At 37.0% G+C, this 20392-nt stretch overlaps 1 protein-coding gene across 4 annotated transcripts; it reads left to right on the top strand.

Annotated features, from left to right (window-relative positions):
- The first annotated feature begins 2839 nt into the window (after window positions 1–2839).
- Window positions 2840–18925, top strand: cd226 (CD226 molecule). Of its 4 annotated transcripts, none has more exons than XM_083530313.1 (6): window positions 2840–3162; window positions 10172–10498; window positions 11454–11819; window positions 13693–13795; window positions 15481–15535; window positions 18687–18925. In XM_083530313.1, exons 1-6 carry the CDS (start codon window positions 3096–3098, stop codon window positions 18705–18707), a joined length of 939 nt encoding a protein of 312 aa, XP_083386439.1. In that variant the 5' UTR covers window positions 2840–3095; the 3' UTR covers window positions 18708–18925. The 4 variants fall into 4 exon arrangements, with proteins under 4 accessions (XP_083386439.1, XP_083386437.1, XP_083386438.1 ...); XM_083530311.1 differs by having other exon boundaries at window positions 17438–18925; XM_083530312.1 differs by having other exon boundaries at window positions 3064–3165.
- The last annotated feature ends 1467 nt before the right edge of the window (window positions 18926–20392 follow it).

Raw genomic sequence — 20392 nt, 5'->3', positions numbered from 1 at the left:
AAAATGATTCAATGAAACATGTACTACCAGAAGAATGACGATCTAAAAAGTTATATGTCGAGAGGAATGAATTTACAAGCAATTTAGCAAAATTTTAACTGTAATGACCAGAGGTTCTGTCCAGAGGCTCTTCCTTCCAGTTTCACCTGATTCCAACCTGATGCCCAACCTCTGGATGGAGTTCTTTTAAATTGGAGACCTCTCACTGAAGTTGAGGATGGTTCCACATGAACAGCATAACGATCCATCAAGTTACTGAGCAACTCAAGAACTATGAAAATGGATTTGGACTGTAATTAATATAAAGCGCCTGCAAAAGGCTTAGGACTACAGTTGGCATGAACAGTTCTGCATTTGAGTGCCTGCATTAACACCTCAACAATGATAAGACTATAATGAATGGACATTCGGTGCCACTCAGATGAGGATGGTTCCTCTCAAGGTTTCATCATCATACAGTCTCAAGGAGTTTTTCCTTGCTATTTATAGACTGCTTATCTCTGTAAAGCTGCTTTGGAACAATTTTTATTGTTAAAAGTGCCAACAAAATAAAACGTAACTAAATTTGTGTAAACTTGTGGTGAAAGAATGTAAACCTCATCCATTTTTTTTTCAATTAATCAAAAGATTTTGTGGTCCTTAACCAAGTTACATAACAGGAAAGTAATTAGAAGTTAGGTGTTACTAAAGATTGCAGGTGATTGATTTATCATCAAGAAGTGTGACTTCCTTTATAAAAAGCCATCCATTTTCACAGTTTGGTGTGGTAGAGGACTCAGATGTGTACCAACCTCATGCCAAGAAGAAAAGACATCAGCCATGATGGTCAGAGATGCATTTTCTTTGCTGCACTTCATTCAGGGAGGGGTTATAAGGCCATCTCCAAACAGTTTAAAATTCACTATTTCAGTGAATTTTAAATGGAATATTTTCAAAGCAGTTTCCATGAGTAGACAATCAAGGTCTGTTTAATGCTCAGAGATAAAATGACGGTCCAAAAAGCTACATCAGTAGACCTATAAAAACACAGAACTTACTTATTTGACAGCACAAACAGGAATAGATTGTATGAAAGTATGGGTTTCAGAGAAAAGTAGATATGAAAAAGCTTTTTGAAAGAACTATTGAGCATGACTTTACAGGTTGTGAAAAATACTTGGTTATCAGGCACAGGAGAGTTTGGTGAAAACCAAACACACTATATCAACCACAAAACTCTCACCACAAGCAGCGTTGCCAATCAGGTAGGTATGGAAAAGGTGTATATATTCTTCAAACAATTATCAGTATAATCAAATTTGACAATTGAATATACACTGTATGGGCAAGAGAACAAGGACACCTGACTTCCAGCCACATGTGCTCCTTCCCCAAGCCATTACCGCAAAGTTGGAGGATCACAATTGTATAGGAATCCTGGATGTGTTAGCATAACATTTTTTCCTTCACTTAAACTAGGAGACCCAAACCTGTTCTAGCATGACAAAGCCATTGTTAGATTTTTATCAAATGAAACTTAATTCTTGGAGAGGTTTTCCATACGAACTGCGATGCCCGTGGTGCCTTTTCTTATTAGGGAAGAATCACACTACACGCAGAATGGAGCAATGTTCTTCTTTGGTTTATTGCAGGCACAAGACAAGTATATATACATATTGGAAAGAAAGCCTGACCTAAAGCTGTTTCCTGTTTGCATAAGAAGACATAGTAGCCGCAGATGTGTGAGCCCAGATAAAGACTTCCTGTATACCTTACATACTAACATCGGAAATATTCTATAGACACTAAACAGACAAAAGAATGTGTGTGAACCAGTGTGAGAATCATCGTAGCACTAACAGCTATATTCATGAAGATATGACTTTCATGGTTTGGAGTAGAAGATCTTGTTTGGCCTGCTATGACCTCTGACTTCAACCTAGATCACAATCTAGTGGAACATCTATCCAGAAGAGAGTTATTAAAGGTGTCCACTTACTCTTGTCCATATAGTGGACAATATCTCAATATTGCTTTATTGTACGTTGAATTATCATATACAGGTAGTATCTGAGTTTTTCAGTCTTACGAAGATGATAGCGATATAAAATATTTTTTCGCTGCATTTAAATTTTTGTATGAAACGTTGGGGCGCTGCCAGGATGTACTCATCTCCAGCCTTGTGAGATGCCTAACTCTCACCAACAGTCAACAGGTTTCGGTTGTCTCGGTGTAAGAGTGTATTTTTGTCTCTGGTGTTTCAAAGCCCAATCTTTTTCCTTTTTATCAATGTTCTTGAACACTGAAACAGAGCACATACAGCTTCGCCCTCCGCTCGCAAATCGGCGCTTGTCCACACGCCCACTTCCACAATTTGAAAAGATCTTCTCAACCGTGATTTTAACAAAGGGACGTCGAATCAGTATGGCTGCTCAACAATCAACAAATTAGCCCTTTTTCTATTTATATGCATTACACAATTATAACAATTTATAAATACAGGTAGTCCCTGACTAACGATTGAAATACGTTACAATGACACCATGAAAATATCGTAAGTTAAGACGTATATACTATAAAGTTTAAACATAACGGTACTGTACATTGCAGTATTAAGTTAAATTAATTGCAATTAACAGTATACTGTCTCCTCGTGGATAGGCTAGGTCATGTCTTGACTTACAATATTTTCATGGTGTCATTGTAACGTTTAGGAAATTTCCCCACTGTGGGATGAATAAAGGTTTATCTTATCTCCATGGATCTGAAGATCTTTTCAAATTTACAAGGTGGACTTCAAATGGCTATTTTCTGTTTGTTTGTTTCTTGTTTGTTTGTTTGTTAAATCAATGTTCATGGCTCATCTATTCCTGTTTAGTGAATGTGAAGGTGATGGGTAATTCTCCTATCTTTTCCCTGAAAGACAGTTTCATTTCAATTTCTTGGGTCTGCCTTGTACGATTCGTGCCATTTCACAGTTTCACTGCGAGTTTCATTTTTAGTAAACGTCAATCCTCCTAGTCGAAGGCTGCATTTCATTTGATTGTATCTGAGCAGGAAGTTGTGCTTTGCGTCTCTTTTTCATCAATGCTGCATTCATTTTCACTCAAACTGCGATGATGGCTGTTGTACAAAAGGACAACTGGTACTTAATGGCACTTCTGATTCTCTTTTTTCCTGAAGGTAGTGTACTGCTGCTTTTATTTGATTATTGTTTACATAAAAAAAAAAAAAATAGATTTATAAAACATTTATATCCAACTATGGTATTAATCAGTATATAATATTTACAAAGACTGCTGGAAGTACATTCTAAAGTGAACTAGATTTATTTTATTTATTTTTTTTATTAAGAGTTTGTGGTGCAATTCATTTGAACTTATTTAAATATATTATTATTTAAATTTTTTTTATTATTATTTGTTTGCCTTTCTGTCAACCCATTCGTTTCCATTCAGTATTTTTGTTATAAGGGTCATATTACATGGACAATTAGTTTGTTATATTAGTTGCCAGATTTTCCAGCTCCCCCTTGCTCAAATTTACTGAACAATAAATTGCAACTGAACAATTATCAACAGGATTTCTTTGGACAGCACATTAACAGTTGTTCACATTGTAAAGATTTTTTGAAGTCTTTAGCAATGGTTACTGTCAGGAGTTTTTTTTTTTTTTACCACAGGAAAGTCTTTCAGCTTCAAAAAACAAATATGTATTGCTCCTAGAAAACAAGTGATAGTAGGAAACAAACTTGCCACGAAAGTTCCTAAAATTCGGAAAAGGAAAATATCGGCAACAGTAACTCAACTTCATGTCACACTTTTACAGTCGATTACTTTTCAATAACATTGTGTTTTATTCCTTTCTAACTTACTATATTTTCCTTCAATTAAATCTAATTTAAACTGGATACATAATTCAATTTACTTTGTGGAAGATAGTATACAAATGTTACTTGTACAGTGGCTGTTTCAGACAAAAGAAATCATCACTAATAGCCTGAAAGGCAGCAGGTCTCCAGATACTTAAGCAGAATGTTGCCTTACAGATTAAAGGCAGTACTTTGGGAAAATTAACTCATTTTGTGTCACTGTGTATAAGGACAGAACATAAACCAAAATGTGGGAAAATGCTAAATATGAGCTACCATTTACTAATGTACTGTACATAACGATATCTTTAGCAGATATCTTTATCCGGAGCAACTTATAATTATCTCATTCATACGACTGAGCAGGTGAGCTTTAAGGGCCTTGCTCAAGGACTTAACATTGGCAGTTAGGCATACTGTATATAGCATGTGATAAGTAGATGTTCTGTATTTTTTTTTTATAAATGTACATCTGTATTTGGTATTTAGTACATCTGTATTTAGCATGTGGGAAGTATTAAATGCACATTTACTAAAGTCAATTCAGTTATTTTCATTAAAGTTTTATTTCTTGTTTTCAGGTCCGTCTTTTCAAAGGATTCAAAAGACAAGTTCTGACCCAAAAGCATGTCTTTACAATGTAGTTGTTTAGTAAATGTGCATCTACTACTTCCCACATGATAAATACAGTACTTGGGTAAAGGCAGCTTAATGGATAAGATGTTGATTAAAATTATACATGTATACTATCCTCTGTACTGTATACTATAGGTGGAAAGACTAATAAAATAACCTAAACAAGTAAAAAAATACTGTTACTTTAATGGTACAAGTCATTTAGTTATTCTAAAAAATCTTAAGTAAAAAGTAGATCATTTAAAATGTAGTCAAAATAAACTTTACAGAGTTACTTTATTTTTTTTTTAACAGCAGGGGTGGGTGGGGGATTCTAGTGTAGTTCAAATAGGGACAAGAGGATATACATCTCAAACTAGTTGTTTTTAATTGAAGAACAAATTTTACAAATTAAAGTGAAATAACCAAAAATTAATCGATAAAAAACACTAGTCCATGACTTGAGTCTAATGTGTTGTGCACTTTCTTCTGTTATAATGTCATAATATATGTAATAATAATATAATGACAGAAATCGCAAACGCACATTCAGAATTCAGACAGTGAGCACACACATTTAACGACTTTGGATTAAATTTTTTAAAATTTTTGCTTTCAGCTGGTCTGCATCACCGCCGTCTGTCTCGTCCGTCTCCATCTTTCTTTTGGTTTATGTTTGAGTTTAGCGAGTTTGTTCTCCGCCCATCCATCAATCAATCAATCAATCAGTGCAGTAGTTTTCAGGGTGTGATTTGTTTTACCCCCCCCCCCACCCCCCCCCCACCCCTATTATTATTATTTTTATTTTTTACTCAGTAACAGAAATGATTTAAAATGTAGTTAAGTACAATGCTTCAAACAAAAATACTTAAGTAAAGTAATGTCAAATTTTTAAAACTTTTAAAATGTAATTCATTAATTTCGAACTCTGGAGAACAAATATGCATATATGACTTTTAATCAAGCTTCTCAAATTGTGTCAAAACAATGTGGTAGATTGTTTTACAGATATGACCGACAATGCATGTCCCCTGATCGAATGCTCAGTGCTTTGAGCAGATGTTGCCTTTTCTGTTTTTTCTATTGCACTGTGTGATTGTGCAAAAGCAAACCAATCCTAGATTCATGTCCCCTTTGTATTGTTAATAAATTAAAGATCTCACTCTGTACTGATCATTTGATAACATAAATTAGAGCTTTTATCTGTTCAGCATGATTTGTTTATAATCCAAACCTATATTCTTTGCCTTCTGTCCACTTAGAGATGTGTGTGAGTTCTAAAAGGTCTGAAAGGAAACCAAAACAAAAACTCTTTTTGCTCTTCAGTGATGGGAAATAAGCCCCCTGGTTGTTCACGTTTTTCAGCAGCAGAGTTTCCCCTTTGGACATTTTCTAAATGTGGGTTTATCTGACGTCAACATGATGTTTCATGGGCGTTAGTGGAATAGAACAGGTTAGAAAAACTCTCCATCTCCTAGGCTTGCATTCTATAAGTCAGGCAATTGGATATGGATATTTTTCTCCAATATAAACACAAATTTCTAAGTGAACAGGAGGCAAAACACTTTATAAAAGTGGTCCACAATCACCAGGCTGAGAATCGGCACCGGTCCGTGGGTCAATTGTTACCGGGCCACACAGAAAAAATAGATAACTTACATTAATTCCATTTTATTTATTATCTGATTCTGAACGATGTTTTATTTTGGAAAATTACCGGATTCTCTCCACCACATCTGTTTATGACTCACTCTTGGTGCATGTCAAGATGCCTCAGTCACATGTCTTACCCGCATCCGCTACCTTCTTAAAGGGGCTGCTCCGGCCGCTAACACATAATACATTACCGCTAATTTCAAACTCCCAAGCTAGCAAAATAAACAAAAACAAAAAACAACGCAGTGGATTTACGTTTATTATTATATTTAGAAAATACCTTTTTTTTTTTTTTTAAACCTATCATTTTATTTTGTTGTATTTATCCGCCACACCTTGAAGGCCGATCCGTAAAAATATTTTCTGACATTAAACCGGTCCGTGGCACTAAAAAGGTTGGGGACCGCTGATTTATAATATATGACTATTTACAGTATATTGGTCAGTCTGTCATGTTTGTCTGGCACACTGTCACACTGTCATACATTATATGGGCAAAAGTATTACGACAACTGACTGTTCCAGTTATATGGTTCTTCCCCAAACCAGTACCATAATGTTGGAGGCACATGATGTCTTTGGAACATGATGTCTTTGGAGATGGCAGCATAAAAAAAGTTTCCCTTCAATTGAACTAGAAAACCCAAATCTGTCCCAGCACAACACTGCCCCATCCACAAAACCAGCTCCATTAACATATGATATGCATGGTTTTGGAGTGGAAGATTTCGAATGCGCAGCTATAGAACCCTAATGAACAACTTTAGCATGATTTAGAACGCTGACTGAACCCCAAAACTCATCCTACATTCGTTAGCTGAAAGATAGAGGTTATTATAAGAGAATATGTGGACTAAATGTAGAATGTCGCCAACTGTATAGTAAGTGTGTAGTGTTAGTAATAAAAAGTGGTGTACAAAAGAATACGATTCCTGCACTTGAACAAAAGTACTAAACCTCTTCCAGTTAAAGTTCTCCTTTTTTATTTTCACTTGAGTAAAAGTATAAAAGTTCTCATCTCTGAATGGACTTATGTATTAAAAGTATATTTAATATTCGAGGACTAGATTTAAATAATTGGTCAATTTGTGTTTTATTTTCCTGCACATCATACCTACATGTTAAAAGTTTTGAAACACCTCGTCTTTTATGCTTTGAGAGACACCTGCATGCTCCTTTTGTTTCTATGCAACAAACTAGTTAATGGAATGGAATGGAAATTTACCTTGAACAAACAAATATATAAAAGTTGCACTTTGTTTCCATTGGGTCCCCTGGTGGTCTAGTGGTTAGGATGCGGCGCGGTTCGATCCCCGGTCAGGGAACCAACCCCAGCCATTAGGGTTGCGCAAGCCTTAGTGCCGGTTCCAAGCCCGTTGCGTTAGGAAGGGCATCCAGCGTAAAAACATGTGCCAAATCAAATATGCGGATGGTCCGCTGTGGCGACCCCTAACGGGAGAAGCTGAAAGAAAGTTTTACATTTGTTTTCATTGAAAAAATCCTCCATTAGCATTAACAACCGCTTTACACACTCCAGACAGTTCAACATTCAGTTGAAATCCTTTGCCATGCCTCTTGTAAAACTCGCCAAAGGTGTTCTCCATTAGTTTCTCAGAGAAGTTCACTAGGATTTAGGTGTAGTGACTGGGCAGGTCATTCCATGATGTACTATTCTATTCAATAGATAACACTCCATCTAACCGTTTGCTCTCTAAATTACACTTACAGAGCTTGGATGTATGTTTCATGTTATTGTTTCGTTGTGAGGTGAAGTCGGTTCCAGTGAGTCACAGTCCAGATGGCATGGTGTTAAAGTATGAAATGGTCTTTCATCTAAAATAAGTCTTCCCTGCTTCAAAACATCCCCAAATCATTAAGCTTCCACCTCCGTTTTAAACTATGGGATTAAGCAGTCTGCTAATATCTTTTATTCTATTTTCTGTCAAATACCAGTTCTTCTATTAGTTCCTCTGTGCCCTTTACCTAATTTTCTGCATAAATAAGAACATGCGTCCCAAAAGCCATTAAAGACTGGGTGTTTCCAAACATTTGACAAGCGTTGTATATAAAGAGAGAGTTTTCTATTGTAACACACACAAAGCGAGACCCTTACTCGACACACACTAACCTGAACCATGGGGGTTACGCTTGTGGTCTCACAACAGGTTGAGTGCTGTTTGTGTGTTGACTTCAAAGTAGAGAAAAAGCAGCATGTTTTGCTGAAATGAAATGTAGTGAAGAAAAAAAGTTATTGTGCATTCAAACGTAGTGGAGTCAAAGCTGTTTTCGGAAAATAATAGTCTATGCTGGGGTCATGTGATACACAAGCTGGTGTTCCTCTTTTACCACAGTGATTTGTCAATGATTACAGTCTATGATTTAATATTAAATAACACACCGCTTTTTCTTTATTCATTTATTGTTTCTGTTATGGAGCATCCTCATGAAAGCTTCACCATATCAACAATAGAATATTTTTTCTTAACATGTTTTTGAATCTGTTTATTATTATTACTTTTGGATTATATCACATTAGAAGTCCCTGTGTAAAAGCTGTTACTATAGAAACAGCGACATATTCAAAAGAGCATTTTAATACACACCTGTCATTTATATTGCAGCCTGGCGTTCTGTCTGAGCTGCTGTTATGGGAAAAGTAATGCACGCCTCCAGATTAAACCATGCTGTGGTATAAAATCATGTTTTATACGAAAGTGAATCCAAATTTTAAAACAGCAAACGACTTGATGCATTAGCAGGGTGGATAAACATCCAAAAAATTAACACACACACACACACACAATTATTTTTTTGTTTATAATCACATTATTTCATTTCAATTATATTATTATACAGTGCTGTTTATTTTCAAGTATTTATTTAAAAATTAGTAAAAGTAGTACTAAGATACTAATGATAGATAGATAGATAGATAGATAGATAGATAGATAGATAGATAGATAGATAGATAGATAGATAGATAGATAGATAGATAGATAGATAGATTTTTCTTACTTTTTTTTATACGAATGTGTTATTGCATATTTTAATACTGTTTTCTATGTTTATTTATTCCATACTGAGGTAGTAAATACTCATCAATTAAGCATTTTTTTTCTCTTTTCTGAGGATATTATAATGATTATACTTAATATTATTGGTCTAGTGGTCAGGGTCAGGGAACCAACCCCAGCCATTAGGGTTGCACAAGCCTTATTGCCGGTCCCAAGCCCGGATAAATGGGAAGGGTTGCATTAGGAAGGGCATCCAGCGTAAAAACATGTGCCAAATCAAACATGCGGATGGTCCGCTGTGGCGACCCCTAATGGGAGAAGCCGAAAGAAAGTTTATACTTAATATTATACTCGATGTTGCAACACAGCAAAAAGAGAAATCATCACTAGGGGGCAAATGCTTGGTACCTGAAAGTGCTGGGTCTCATTGTTTATTTCACTAGCCAAGAATTATTTGACAGTCAGTGAGCTCAGCTTACTGTTTATACACTTTATAGATATAGTTATAACAGTTTGTGGACAGCTGTGCATAAGATTTATTTAACTCCAGTCCACATTTATTTCCCATTTCCTGTTATAATAACCTCCACTCTTCCGAGAAGATGTTCCCCTAGATTTTAGATTGCTCATTCAGCCACGAGGGCGTTAGTAAAGACAGGTGCTGATGTAGACTGAGGAAGCCTGGGGAGGTCAGTGTGGATGAGATCAGAGCTCCATAGCAGGCTACTCGAGGTCTTCCACCCCAAACCATGTAAAGTATATCTTTGTGGTGCTGGCTTTGAGTGCAGGCTCATTGTCATTCTGGAACAGGTTTGGGTCACCTAGTTCAAGTGAAGAGAAAATGTAATTCTACCATATCCACAGACATGTTACACAATTGTGTGGTTCCAGTTTAAGGAAGAACCACATGTGGCTGGAAAGGTTAGGCCCCCAATACTTTTGTCTACAATATATAGTGTATATTTCTCATAGTTTAATGTGTGCAGTTTATAGGACCTAGAGTGAATATCGATATCTCTGTGTTTATCTGTGTTAGCGTCGGAGCAGCTGAAGTCTAAAGGCAGCACAGTGAAGCTTGAGGAAGGGATGCTGCTGAACTGCTCATGTCCCTGGAGCGGGAAGCTTATCATGGTGTCATGGACTAATGCAATCTATTCGACTCCGATCGCCATTTATCATCCTGATTACGGCTTCAATTTCAATTCCGCTTATGATGGTAGAATTGAGTTCATTAAAGCATCAGCACTGGATGGCAGCATCAGAGTAACGAACGTCACTGAAAAAGACGAGGGAGTGTACCATTGTTCAGTGCAGACGTTTCCTGGTGGCTCCTGGAGCAAAGAAACCCGGGTGGAACAACAAGGTATGACAATATTAGAAATGAGTCCATTTGATTTGATTTTTCTTTGTTTATTATCATCATCATCATCGTCTCATTTTTACTTTTTTATCTTCCTCCTGTTTCCACTTCTTTGTCTTCCTAGACTGGCTACGGTAGCCAATGGGAGAACCATCTAGTCAAAAGTTGAGAAATTTGGGACACTAATTATAGAGGGTCAAAGGAAGTTTCTGACCAAATTTTGGCAAAGTGCTACCAACACTGTAATGCCATAACCAGGTCAAGTTTGGGCATCATTTGGAAATAACTTTCAAACTATGTATCTAAATTTAAAAGCCATTCAAATCTGAGTCAAAATGACTTTTCTGCTGGTTTCATCACTACTCCTGTTATTAGTTTTGTCCATTTATCACCTTCTTTGACTTCAAAGTAAACCTCATTAAAAGTATTTTGGATATCTTAAGCAGTTTGCCCATAATGGACCAATGAATCCGACATTGAAGCCATGAAACAGGAAGAGGCTTTATGTCATATACAAGCTTGCGCACAAAACTTTGCAGGAATCTTCAGGAGGCTCCGTTTTAAACTTTTCAAGTGACCACTCGAATAAAACCTGTGGGAAAATTAGATCACAGATTTAGCCCAAGGTACAACCTTTGTCTCAGTATTTCATTAAAAGAAAACTATCATCAATAACTTTTAATGGTAAAATGATTATTGTAAGCCAAGGGTAACAACTCAAGTCCACTGTAAACAAGGTTCTCCTTGCAGAAGAACTGAATAATTTAATCCTGTCTAACACATTTACATTAGGAAGTGAAGTCGTAAGCAGGTTTTGCAAGACTCTGGTGGATGATTATCACCTTGTAAAATATTATAGTGCCTAAACCTTATATATAAAGGTTGATATTTTAAACTCTGTATTTACTAGGGGGAAAAAAACTCCGAGATTTTTAATCTGATAATTTCTTTCCTGCAGTCAACATCACCAACATCCCTACCGTCCTCGCGCACAATCCCAAAACCAGACTTATCGTGCCTGAAAGCGAAACCGTGACCATCGACTGTAGTCATGCCGGTATCGTGTACGAGGTCAGCGTGGAGAAGATGGAGGGAGCGGATGGAGGGAGCAGTCTGTTAGCAGTGTGTAAGCAGGATGCAGACGGTGTGAAGCTCATCGAGTATCTGCCCAGTGGAAACCTGAACTGCAGCGACGAAATGGAGCTGAAGTTGCGTTTAAACAACGTGAGCCAAGATGATGGTGGGATGTATCGCTGTAACTTCAGCACAGATGCCGGGATTTCCAGCAACCTTGTCATGCTCGTGATGTTCCCCAGTCCTAAAGGTTTACAAATGCATTACAACTGCACTATTACCTGAACACAAATGTAGTCCATCAGCTGTGTTTAGACTCTGATTTAATTTATTTTTATATGGCAATAAAGTTAAAAGGCTAATATCCCTTGATGCGATATAGATGAAGCTTCTTAATTATCATTTGTACAAACTGCATGTCTAAGTCAACATACACCAATTAGGCATAACATTATGACATTAGAACATTATGAGCGGTGAATTAAATAACACTGATTATCTCTTAATCATGGCACTGGTTAGTGGGTAAAATATATTAAGCAGCAACTGAACATTTTGTTCTCAAAGTTGACGTGTTAGAAGGCTGATCCGTGTGATCCGATCCAACAGACGAGCTCCTTCATGTTGTTAATGCTGGATGGGTCTGAACTGTTCTTGCAGCAAAAGGGGGACCAACACAAGCTTTTAGAGTGTGATTGTGGAGATTTGTGGTCATTCACTCAGAAAGGTGTTGGGAAAGTCATGCACAAATGTAGGTGCGGTGAGGAGGCCTGGGGTGCAGTCATTGTTACAATTAATTCCATAGGGTTGAGGTCAGAACTCTATAGCAAGCCAATCAATAGCTTCCATTTCAACCCATGTAAACCATACATTTTGGCATTTGTGCACAGGAATATTGTTATGTTGGAACAGGTTTGGGTATCCTAGTTTAAAAAATGTGATGCAACCACATCCTATACAATTGTGATCCTCCATCTTTGTGGTAACAGTTTGGAAAAGAACAACATATGGCAGGAAAAGTGAGGTGTCTCTGAAACCTTTGTCCATATAGTGTACATAACCAGCCAATAGATACATAAATTGAGAATGAATGACAGACCAATGTGTAAGTATTTTCAACTTACTGACAAATATCCTAGAAGCCCCGCCCCCTCCATTTTTATTTTTCCTTGCTTGTAAGATGCAATGTTTCAATGCTTCCTGTGAAGGTAAATGAGCACTTGTTTAAGTTGAGTATGTAGGATTAACATTAGATATATTACATTCATGTTATTTGTATGAAATATATTTATTATGGATGTCATACAAATATTTCAACTGAAATAAAAATGAATAGACCAGCATTGGAATTTAACATGTTATTTATGTATTAAATATTCATATTTATTTATGATCCTTTGAATTATAATGCTAATTAAAACTAGCTTGTGTGTATATGTCTGTGTGTATATATAGCTGCATTTACATTTGGCATTAACATCTGGCATTGTCCACATGCATATTGAAAAGACAATTTCTCGTGTGATTGAATCTCAGTGTAATGTACACGCAATTCAGCCACCGTACATGCATTCGCAGGTCGACGTCCCGCAAAACCGGTTTTTTTTGTTTGTTTGTTTTTTTGCGACCCCTCTTTACCGAAATGTCAGAAGGAAGCTGGAGGACACCAGGCCGCTGTTGAAACTCACACAATTGACAGTTTTCACAACAAAATCTATCCACCTTATTCCTAACTGCAGCCTCCTAATCCTTCTCATTTTGTAATCTGTAAAATGTCCCGCGTCTGTAAACAGTTTTCAAAAGAATACCCTCCACTTCAGATCGCCTCTTTACGATTAACTGATGATCCGATGTGCTTGATCGGATCATGGTTATCGCATGGAAATGCCAAGTGTGAATGCGGCTTATGTTTTCAAGTACACCTGACATTCTACTGGCTAAGATAAACCATGGCGCAGATAAATGTTGAGACCCACCTAATGATTGGGGGAAAAAAAAAAAAAAAAGTCAACAGACTAATCAGTCACAAGTCTAAATGCAGCCTTTAGAGCCACAAGAGAAGCAGCTTTGCGATCCCTAATTACAGTCCTCTCATCCGACATGTCTGACTCTTTATATTTCAGGTCTCAGTGGAGCTCAGTACACGTGGTATATTTACACTGGAGGAGGAGTCGCAGGTGCGCTCATCCTGGTGACCGTCGCACTTCTATTACTATGGAGAAGCAGGTAAACTACCACATGCACTATAAAAATCTATACTCGACAATTCCTCTAATAGGAAAACCCATTGTTTTTAAGCATGAAATGATTTAAACAGCCAATCAAATGGCAGCACCACAAAGTATGAAATTATGCAGATATGTCAAGTGAGCGGCATTTCTGCATGCGTTCAATTCAATTTTATTTGTGTATCTATTTTATCATTGGGCATTGTTTCAAATCAGATTAATAGAAATTAATGAGCGAGCTAGTGGCAATGATGAAGAAAAAACTTGTACGATAGTATGAAACCTTAAGAGGAACCAGACTCGAAAGGGAACCGATCCTCATCAGGGTGACACCGTATTTCTGTTCCTTATGTCATATTATATCAACTATATTATATCACTGATGGACACTTGAGAGCAACATTCTTTAAATTACAGTCCAAAGCCGCCTTCATGGTGAACCCATCCACTGTAATCTCCTGTATCTTTGTTTTGTCCATTGCTGGTTATGTGGAGCCATCTATAGCTAGTGCTTTCCAAGTGAGATTCAGGTTTGAACCTGACAAGAAGTCTTCAGTAATTTGGATAAACTCTCTGTACAACTATTTCGGGGGGGGGAGAAAAAGCATGTCAGAAGTGACATCAGGTCCCAGATCGGAAAAAAGAAGAAAAAAAAAAGTTTTTCACTTTTTCTTTTGTCATGTTTGCTCTTTTTTTTCTCATTTTTTAATGCCACATGATTTATTGTTTAGATAATTGCATAAAAATGTTCCATTTTATTTAAAGTAGGGTTTAATTTCACCTGATCAAAAGGATCTAATGTAGTGTTTTGATGTGAACGCCACAGTAATAGTAACTATTATACTAGTAACTACTGAAACTAGTTCATTTGTATTGCAACTTTTTTAAAAACAACCTTATACTCTACCTGCGATTATTAATAAATAATAACATAATGTTCAACTAGGCACAACTGCACTTCTTAATGTAAGATAAATCAAAGTTTATACACTATACAGACAAAACTATTGTGACACCTGACTTTTCCAGCCTGTTTCCCATGTATTCAGAGCCACACAATAGCATAGGCTGTGATAGCTTTAATTTTCCTTTCACTTGATCTAGGAGATCCAAACCTGTTCCAGCATGACAATGTCCATGTACACAAAACCAACTCCATGAAGATATAGTTTGCATGGTTTAGAGTGGAAGATCTTGAATGGCCTGTTATAGAGTCTCAACCCTACTGAACACCTGTGGAATGAATTGGAACACTGACCGCACCCCAGACCTCCTCACCTACATCAGTACCTGCCTTTACTAACACCCTTGTGGCTGAATAAGCACAAATCTCCACAAGCACACTCTAAAATCCAGTAAAACTTCTTCCAAGGAGAGAATATAACAGCAAAAGTGCACTAAAAATAAAATGGGATGTTCAAAAAGCACATACAAATCATATGGTCAGGTGTCCACAAATTTCTGTCTATATAGTGTTTATGTATCTCAAAATCTTTTTTTTTTTCAGTGGGCTTATTAGTGCTCACATCAGAAAGGTCAAACAACCCACTCACTGACACTGCTAAACCCATTAGCATTATTTTCACTTTCCTGATACTTAGTATTCCTGCTTGAGTCTCACTCTTTCCAGTGCAACAATAATAATCATATGTCTGCTTTAATGCTCTCTTGCTCATTCTGCAGGAGGAAGGAAAGGAGGCTGGAGTATAGGACGCGGTTATGTGCCACCAAAAGACAGGTAAAACCCTAGAAATCATTTTGCTTCACTTAGCGTAATAGAGCAATGCATCCTGGAATATATTGTTAATATTTCTATGAAAAAAATGCACTAAAAGCTATATATAAAAAAAACATTCAATACTGATAAAACACAGGCAACTGGTTAAAAATTATTCCACTAATAAATTAAACTAATAACTAACAGAATGCACATGTAACTTTAACACAGTAGTGTGTAAACAAGTGTCAACATACTTAAAGTGATGATGATGGTTAACGCAATAGACTTATATAAACTGTGATAATATTTATACCATTCAATTCTCAAATTCAATTTGTCCAAAGGTGTAGATCAATTTTGTATTTGTTTGTTTGTTTGTTTGAAATTGCTGCATTCTTTAATCCATCATGGAGGAAAACTAGCGCCCAGTGTTAGCTATAATAGTTTGTCGGGTGTGTGTTTAATATCTACAAACACTCCAGCAAATCTAAACCCCACTATTCAGACAAAAGTTTGTGAACACCTGACCATAAGATTCATATGTGCTTTTTGAACATCCCAATCCACATTTCGTCTCCTGTTGCTGGTATAATAACCTCCACTCTTCTGGGAAGGTTTTGGAGTGTGCTTGTAAAGATTTGTGCTCATTAAGCCACAGGGACGTTATTAAATTGAGGTACTGATGTGGGTGAGGTTAGGATTCATTGCGATTCATCACATAGGTGTTTAGAGGGGTTAAGGTCAGAGCTCTATAGCAGGCCAATCAAGATGTTTTACTCTAATCCGTGTAAAGCATATCTTTAAAAAGCTGGCTTTGTGCACAGGGTCATTGACATGTTCAATCTGGTTTGGGTTTTCTAGTTCAAGTAAAGGCAATATTTAATGCTACCACATCTAAAGATCATTGTTTGCATCCAAGTTTGTGGTAACAGTTTGGGAAAGAACCACTGGAAATGTTCCAAAACTTTTGTCCATATAGTGAACAAGGCCGAAATTTGGATTCATTCAAGTCTAAAAAATTCAACATAATTATGAAAAAATGTTCCTCTAACTCCAAACTGTCATCACATTTGGTTGATCAGTTTGAAGTAGATCCACCTGGTTATCAAGCATCGTTATCGATCTTTTAGTAGAAATTAATGTGTGCCAATGTTTTTTATAGGACAAACCAAATAACTTCCCATATTTACCTGCATATTTTGACCAATTATCACCAAGCATGCCAACAAAACTCTGTGAAAGTCAAAACTTTGAGAGCGAAACAGTGATAGAGCCTCCTAAAGGCTACATGTGCAAAATCTTGCAGTAATGCAGTTTATCTTTCTTTATATGTAGCAGCATTTCTTTAGTTCCAATTGACTAGCTAGTCATATGTGTTCATTTTATAAATTTTGTTTTATAATTGCATTATAATGGAATTACAGAGTTTGACATCTCAAATGTAATTATTAATATTTAACTAAATTAGCATATACAGCTGGTTTGTATTTGAACATGCTGAGGGTAGGAGATTGCTATGGATGGAGCCACCAGGAAGGAGGAAAAGAGGAAGGCCAAGGAGGAGGTTTATGAATGCAGTGAGGGAAGATATGCAGGTAGTTGGTTTGAAAGAGGCAGATGTAGGGGACCGGGGAGTATGGAGACGGATGATCTGGTGTGGTGATGCCCTAAAATTAATTGGCCTTTTCTTTACAAAAGGAATTGTGTAACTCCTTGCTAAATGAGGCCTGGTCTAGCAAACAAATATCCAAACTTTCTAGCCTCCAGTTTACCATGCAGCATTGTGTCTTCCTTAACTATTAGCATTATAACATATGCTTCAACACATGACTGTCTCACTTAGACTGTACATTCTCCGTGTTCTTTATAACCTTCTCATTACTAACATTAATATTTTTTTTTTTCCTTTCCCCCTCGTAGCCTATTTACACTAATGAGCAAGGAGACTTGTATGACAGGATGAAAAAGACAGCAAGGAACCAAAAAGGGAACAATCCGATATACATGAACCTCCCACACCTGAGAACACAGAAGAACGGAAAATGATGACGTTCTCACGTTTATGCTGAAGAGACTGCGTGATGTCAGAGGGACCTTTTGTTCAAGTTTATTTATATACCGCTTTTCACAATGGACATTGTCTTTACAGGACGTAAGAATCATAGAACTCAAATTTGTGAACTAAGACATTAGTCTTGTGACACTTAGACATTAGTCTTTGATCGAAAGGTAATGAGAAAGTAAAGGCGAAAGAATGAAAGAGGCTTTTTACTTGTCACGTATTTTACAGCACAGTGAAATTCTTGCATCACACATCCCAGTGATGTTAGAAAGAGTCAGAGTGCAGGGTCTGTGCATGATACAGTGTACCTGGAGCACATAGGGTTAAGGGCCTTGCTCAAGGGCCCAAAACTGGCAGCTTGGAGATACTGATGTCTGAACTCCCGACCTTCCGAGTAGTAACCCAGAGCCTTAACCACTGAGCTTCCACTTCCCCATAACGAGCTTTGAGTAAAGTAAGGACTTTAAAGCAGGGAAGAAAAGAAGAGCTGCTGAGAAATTTCCTGGCTACAGTATAACCATGATGCAGTGTATTAAAAAAAAAAGAAAAAGTTTAACTGGAATAACACCAGCACTGTTAAATTTATTAGACTAATTGGTCCGCAGTTGTTTTTCTATAATAGGAGTCCCAGTTGCAATTCGAATCACTGGTTTACATGAATGCACTTGTTCTAATACATTATTGTTTCCATAGTAACAACACACACAGGGGAGTTTATGGTGGACCCTCCATATAGAACGATTAAAGATTTGTGCTATTGTGTGTTGAAGCTGTAACGTTAAAAATGTTCAAGCAAGGAAAGCTTTCTATTTTTGTTTATTTGGACCAAAGGATGTGATAACTGGAGCTTACACTAGACATTTCACATCATTAAATGTTAATGGTTTTAAAAAATGTTATAGCTGTGGTATAAGAGGAATAGAACACTGGTCAAATGCTGAGAAAGATGTTAAATTTATATACTTATTTATTTTCCCAATCCTTCATGACTCCATTTTCACTACGGTGCCATTTTTTTTTTTAATAAGACTAATCTTTTAATATTATCCACGACTTTTTTAAATCCACTGTAATCCATTTAAGCTGCTTTTGCTTTCGTACCTACAGAAATGGAGAAATGATCTCTGAAGAGAAAAGACAAATGTAGGTGGATTACAGGATCAACGCTGGAAGATAAACCATAAAGTCTATCTCATTGTGTAAAGCCCCAGAAAACTATTAATGACTTTAAAACACTGGCTGCAATATGGATGATTTGGCTTTCAGGTGATGCTGTAAAAAAGAAAAGTGCATGATAAAAGTTTGAAGAACTCTTGTAAAAAAAAAAGTGTTTTTGTTACCTTAAAGACTCCTTTCATTTATTCAAAATGTGGATGGGAAAAAAAATGTGCACAGACGCTTCCCACTTTATGAACATTCACTTTCACTTTAAGAGAAAGGCCGAGAAGGGGGTTCATTGATGTGAGAGGGAAGACATGCAGGTAGTTGGATTGAAAGAGGGGGTATAGAGACTGATGGGAGAAGCCGAAAGAAAGTTTAAAAAAAATTATAATCTTCGGCTTCTCCCATCAGGGGTCGCCACAGCAGATCATCCGCATGTTTGATTTGGCACGTTTTTACGCTGGATGCCCTTCCTAACGCAACCCTCCCCATTTATCCGGGCTTGGGACCGGCACTAAGAGTGGCTGGGGTTGGTTCCTTGACCGGGGATTGAACCCGGGCCGCAGCGGTGAGAGCACCGCATCTTAGTGGTTAGGAGAGCGGTTAGTGGTTAGGAGAGCACTGCATCCTAACCACTAGACCACCAGGGGACCTTGAAGATGATTTTTTTTTTATTATTTAATACAAAATATTGTGTACAGTATTTAGAATATTTAAATTTGTCTAAATATTTTATTGTTCATTTGATAGTATTTGTAGCTTTTACTTCATTAGGAGATATACGTAGTCAATAACTAAAACAGTAACAACAAAATCCATGCTACGAACGGTCGTTCGGAACGTAATTCGTTTGTAAGGTGGGAGCGTCTGTATTCACATCACCTTTCCTGAATTCTCTTCTCTTTTTTATTTTCATTTTATTACTTTAAATAAGTCTTGCCAAGTTATACCTTCTAGCTCACTTTCCCATGCTAGGAAAGCTACCAATCCCGAAGGCAAAAGCTAGCATGAGCGTCCTCTGAAGTACACAATGCCAAATTTGGCATGTTTTTAAACAGCTGCTTACACTATGACGCTAGACGAATACCTGGGAAACGGGCTATCTGCCCTCTTCCACGTACAGAATTAATCAGACCCCTTAGATTTTGTCTATATTAGTTGATTGTTTTAGTGATAGTTGCAGCCATGTTCACACATGATCTCTGAAACTCAACCAGAGTTATCATCTGGTTCTTAGTCGCCTCTCTTACCAAGGTTCTTCTCCCAGATTAGCCATCTTATTTGGAAAGTCCACCTCTAAGAATAGCCTGGTTGTTCCAAATGCCTTCTGTTTAAGCATTATGAAAGCCATTGTACAACTGGGAACCTTAATGCAGCAGAATTGTTTTGTAAGCTTCCTCACTTATGTTCTTCATTACAATCCAGTCTCTGAGGAGCTACAGCCAGTTCCTTTAAGCCACAAGTGTGACAACCCAGCGCTAGAGTGCAGTGTTTATGCTTTAGGGTTTCACAGCCGTTTTTATAAGGAGTAGAGATTAAAAATATCAACAATTAATTCCAAAGTGTCAAAGAAGAAAAAAGTTCATGTTGAAGGAAGGCAATTTAATGAAAGATGGAAAAGCGAATATATGTTTGTGATACGAGAATACAAA

The sequence above is a fragment of the Silurus aristotelis genome (assembly GCF_946808225.1).
Source record: "Silurus aristotelis genome assembly, chromosome: 25".
NCBI classification, from domain to species: Eukaryota; Metazoa; Chordata; class Actinopteri; order Siluriformes; family Siluridae; genus Silurus; species Silurus aristotelis.
The sequence above is the reverse complement of the archived record's forward strand: the minus strand, read 5'-3'. Positions and strand labels throughout refer to the sequence as shown.